Source organism: Drosophila mauritiana, chromosome 3L, assembly GCF_004382145.1.
Source record: "Drosophila mauritiana strain mau12 chromosome 3L, ASM438214v1, whole genome shotgun sequence".
NCBI lineage: Eukaryota > Metazoa > Arthropoda > Insecta > Diptera > Drosophilidae > Drosophila > Drosophila mauritiana.
The window spans coordinates 22,275,315-22,280,725 of NC_046669.1; the positions used below are offsets into that span (position 1 = coordinate 22,275,315).

Genomic DNA, 5,411 nt, shown 5'->3' on the forward strand with positions numbered 1-5,411 from the left:
GTGAACATATTTCCAACTTAGAGCCACAGGAATGGGATCAACATTAGCATACTCTCCGAATTGCACATTAAATAATAATATTCGAATTTCGAATGTAAAAAACGGCTCGACTAGGAGCTCAAGCCAATGGGCGAAATGGAATCGCAATCAATGGCCAAGTAAAGGGCAAAATGCAAGCGGAAAAACGGTTGGCCCTCCTCGCCAAGAGGGCAAAATTCTATTTTTAAATTAAGTGCGCCTTTTTGGAGGCACAAGGAGCAGCCGGAGCGGCAGGAGTAGGCACTTTGAGTGCACCGACTTTTCGTCTCCTGCTCGACTGGGCCTGGGACTGGGCATCTTTTTACGGTCAACTTTTCGTAATATTATTTTGCATTTATTTGCACAAAGTTGATTTTTCCCTGATTTCTTTGTTTTCTTTGCTTGGCTTTGCGGGCTGCCAGCCAAATTACAATATTGTAGCGGCTTGCTCCTGGAACTATGTGCTTGGTCCTTGGCTGGTGGTCCACGGAGCTGGGGAAGGACCGAAAGCGGCTGCAAAAGAGTAAATAAAACATTTTTTGCTCTCCAAACACAAAGTTTCGTAATTGAGCGCCTGACTTTTGCTAACTGGCTCAGGCCAAAAAGGTTATCAACGAGTTCAGATCCAGTAAGATATCGAAATGAGCTTCCGTCCCAGCGGATTGTTGAAGAGAAGCATTCGGGCACGGTGATATCAAAACCTCTGTGACCTTTGTCACAGAAAGTGTTATTCGAATCAAGAACCCAGTTTAAAACCAATTATAGATAGGGTAAAGCTGTACGGGTTTCATGATACCTACACACTATTTGCTTGATTTTCTACTAATCGTCTTTAAAGCCATAGGCAGTTTTTCTGACACCCTTCTTTTTAATATCCGTTACTCCTAATTCAAAAGGGTATAATATATTCGTTGTGAAGTACATGTGAAAGGAAAAGTATGCGACGCTCAAAGCTGCCTGCATGCTTAAAGAATTCGTCACTGGTTAAATGGTTTTTATTTATTAAATATGTATATATCATAAGTTATATATAATATATTATTTATATTTTAGTTTAAAAATACCTCATGCGCAATACCATTTTAAATTTAACTCTTCTGACCATTATTCGTAATCTATGATATTAAAACAAATTTTAAGATATGTTACATTTTGAATAGTAATGTATCTTCAGCGGTTCAAAATTTTATTACTCATCCGCACTGTTGCCAGCGATCAGATATATTACACTGGAAAACAAAAAAAAAATTAAAACAAGAAAAAAGGTTATCCTATATACTTATTCAGAAATTAAATGTTTCTGAAAACTATTTCCGGATCAAAAACAACGAAACTATGTTTTGCGTTATTTGCAATTTATTTGTTCTTTACTATAGTTGTACAAATTTAACAAATTTATAACACTTTATGATCAAGAACAACGATAGTTGTCTTTTATTTTGTATTTAATTTTTGACTGGGTCGAACCGGGACATTACATACGAATTCTACCTTCCATGGAAAGAACACTTCTGGGGCAGATTTATTTAGATAGCTTTAAAACTGGCAGACTACTTTTTGTCGAAACGACATTTGATATCGATCAGGAATATAATTAATATGGTCCCAAATGAATCCTTCGCTGCGTTGCAAAATTAAGAACACCAATCCATCCAGATGATTTGGATGTATTAGTATGTATGATTTGGACAGGTATTTTGAGAAAAGGAACTCAATGCTGGAAAATTCTTGTTATTGGAAAGAATCATCATGTTTTTGCATTTAAATTTATGTACGTAAATTTACATAATTTTAAATTATAACCGCTCACAAATGCAAGCAGAGACGTACTGTACTAAAAATGGCAACCAAACACTTATCGATAAATTATCGAATCACAGCTGATTTCGAACTTTTCAAGAACTTAACAAGTGCACTTATATTTTCCGTAATATCTTATTGATAAGAAAGATGATAAAAATTAGCAACGAAAAGCTGGCTAACACAATGGAAAGGACCTCGCAGAGCAGCAGAGACTCAGACTACTCAGACTATGGCGCCCCAAATGCCATCCGACCTCTGGTGGCCACCAATTGCTCCGAGTATGCGGTGGCCCATGCAAACTGCGAGTTGCGTCCGGCTCGTCGATTTGCGGAGGTTTCTCTTCTGCCGCACATCCTGGAAACCATGAGGAATTTGGGCCTAAACCAGTTGCTCCGACTGCAAAGCTACACATGGCCACACTTGGTCGGAGGATCTGGGCACGGGGCGATGATTGTGGGGTCTCCGGACAGTGGTCGCACTTTTGCTTATATACCACCTGTGTGCCATGCTGTTTCAAGAGCTCTAATGGATTTCACAGGCCAGCGCGAGGATGCGGAGCACGATTTCTCTCAACCGGACCGCTTTGGCCCCATAGCATTGATCCTCGTTCCAGATCTGCGACGCGTCCACCAGGTCAGCGCGATGTGTCTAGCCCTGCTGCGCCAGGCGCATAAGAGTGACATGGTTACATTGACACTAAATGTTTCCTCCACGAAAAGTTCCCAGTTCTTCCTGAAGCTTTTGAACGGAGTTGGTTGCCTGGTGGCCACTCCTGCGCAGCTGGTATGGTTTTGGCAAGAGGCTCCTGGCCTAATGCGATTTCCCTGCCTGCAGTTCCTAGTGTACGACGACGTGGACCTGATGTCCAAGGAGCAGCTACAGGACGCCGAGCAGGTGCTGCAGGAGATCCTCCCACTGTCACACTCTCCCCAAGTGGTAATGGTTTCGAAGTCATATTGTCACACGCTGATGTCCAAGTTAAGAGCTGTCAACGATAAGCCGGCTCTTGTATTCGGCGATATACTGGAGGCGGCCCTTTACGGCGGAACACGCATACGAATCTCCATAATGCGCTCAGACGCTAAGGCTAACGCAGTGGTCCAAATGCTGCAGCAGTGTTCTCCCGAGGAGTTCCGAACGGTTATTTTCTGCAGCGATGACGTGGACATGCAGTGCCTTGTGGCAGCTTTGGAAGATCGGAACTACAGCTGCCTGCCCTACTACCAGACTTCGGACCTGGAGGTTAGGCGGCAGGTGCATAGCTGGCGGGCAAGAAGCAACGGTGTTATTCTGCTGTGCACAGACAATTGCCCGGAGCTGGACATTCGAGATGCGCACACCATAATTCATCACAGTATGAGTCGCTCGTGGAGAAATTTTAAGTTAAGGCACCTCAAAATATCCGACAATCTGTGCAATATGGTGGAACCATCAGCAAACATTGTGAAGAGGCCACTGCATTCTCTGGTACTCCTTGATGATAACAATCACCGTCAACTGCCGCGTCTCGTAGACTTTCTTCAGCTGCACCAAGAAGTGGACTATCACTTAGTTGAGGTGGCCAAACGAATACGGCAGGAGTTGGGCAAAGCTAGAAACGACCAGCATCAGTTGTGCGACCAAATCCTAGTGCTGGGCAAGTGCTACGATCCCGTTTGCGAGAGTCGTCATCACGTGTCCCATATTGACAGGAGGCCTGATTACTTGCCCGCGTCTGGAGATGTCAAGGTTCAGCTGGTCAAGGTTTACTCGCCGACACATTTTTGCGTTCGCCTGCTTGCACATCTACCGCCCAAAGGCACGTGGCGGGTGATGGAATACTCGGCTGTGCAGGAGTTCCGCATGCAGTTGATGCAGAGCAAGGAGACCCGACGCTACTGGCCACCCGTTGCCGGAGCAATTTGCATGTACCACACCACGTTTACCAAGGAGCGTGTTCGCGTCCTGAAGGTGGCTAATATAAAAAACCCGAACATAGTTCAATCCGATTTGACAGTGAAACTCCAGGCCCTGGACGTTGACACGCGCATCTTCTCTACCAACTGTGGAAAACTGTTTGAGTGTCCGGACGCGTTGCAGCAGGAGGCGCCGTTGGCCTGCGATCTGCGCCTTCCGGGCTGGGTGCCTTATTTCGGCGAGCGCAGCTGGACTGAAGAAAATATTTGCGATGTAAATTTCATTCTGACCCAACTCCCAAAAGATCACTTCTTCCAGGCCAAAATACTATTCGTCGCAGCAGGAACTTTGTTTGTCCAGGATCTGGTAGCCATGATGTATGCGGACCAATTTAAGGCGCATGTGCGGCATCTAAGCCTAGCAAGGCGTCTTGTTGAAGCCACCTTGGTCAAAAGAAGTGAGGATGCTGCCGAAATGATACGTGAATTTTTTGTGGAGCTGACCATAGAAGACGATATAGATGACTCCAAGGAGAAAGCAAACCGCAAACTACATGAAAAAATGGAAGGTGAGATGACAGATCAACCGACCAAGTTGCAGAGTCAGCCCGCTTTAAGCGGAAGGTGTCTGCGACTAGCCAATATGGCTTACGAGGCGGGCAAGGCGAATGAGCTGCATCAGGAACAGCAAGAAAGACGATTTGAAACCTCGGAAACACCACACGAAACCAACGAATCTGGCAGCCCGCAATCCAATGAAGACAGACTTTCCCAGCTGTACGAGTGTATCAGGAAGTGCGCCTCTCTGCAGCTGGAAGATGAAAGTAAACCGCCAAAGAATTCTGACCATATGGTCAGCGATTCAGTTGAATTCCATAAGATTGTGACAAACGAGGATGCTACACCCTCGACTTTGCTATCCCATAACCATACTCAGCAGAAGACTACATTACTACTACTTCCTAACAATGTAGCGAGACCGTCCGTGACCTACTATCAGACCATGACTACCTTAGAGTTGCAGGTGTTTCTGCCGGAAGATGGACACGACTACAAGGCGCTACTGCTCGGAGCACAGTTGTTCTTCAGGGCAAAATCCAACTCCTCAGACCTGACTCTGCAGTTTATTATGACCCTCAGATTTCCATACAGCACAATGAGTCACAACATCCGCGGACGGACCGTGTACATAAGTGTCAAAAAGCTGCTGGCCCTTATCGATCCATTGGCATTTAGAGAGTATCGATTTCTGAAGCCCAATCACGATTTGTTCGATAAGGTTGACAAACACCGACAGGAGACACAGAACCGATTGGTTCGTTTCCTGGAGGATATGAATTATGTGAAACGAAATTTTGAGGGACATGAAAAGGGCGAGACCAGTGAGGACGAAGAAGTGAATATGGAAGGGACTGAGCGTCCACACTGCCATAAAATATGGGACTCATAATCAGAAACTAAAGAGAAAATCCATTTATACATTAAGAACTATAGTTCTTTTTATGGGGCCACGAAGAAATATATAAAATATAAATATATAAATATATAAATATAACACAATTGTTAAACTAACAAGCTAGTAGTAAGCGAAAGGTAAAAAGCATGAAAGCAATAATAAACTGACAAAAATCTTGTGCTTTTAAGTATTAAAACCTGTACAAAGTTTTAGTTGCGCTTCAGAATAAATCTTGAAAT

The 5,411-nt window shown here is 44.2% G+C and overlaps 1 protein-coding gene across 1 annotated transcript; it reads left to right on the forward strand.

Annotated features, from left to right (window-relative positions):
* The first annotated feature begins 1,810 nt into the window (after window positions 1-1,810).
* Window positions 1,811-5,411, forward strand: LOC117141072 (putative ATP-dependent RNA helicase BoYb). Its single transcript, XM_033304369.1, has one exon. The coding sequence runs from the start codon at window positions 1,969-1,971 to the stop codon at window positions 5,164-5,166; it is 3,198 nt and encodes a 1,065-aa protein (XP_033160260.1). The 5' UTR covers window positions 1,811-1,968; the 3' UTR covers window positions 5,167-5,411.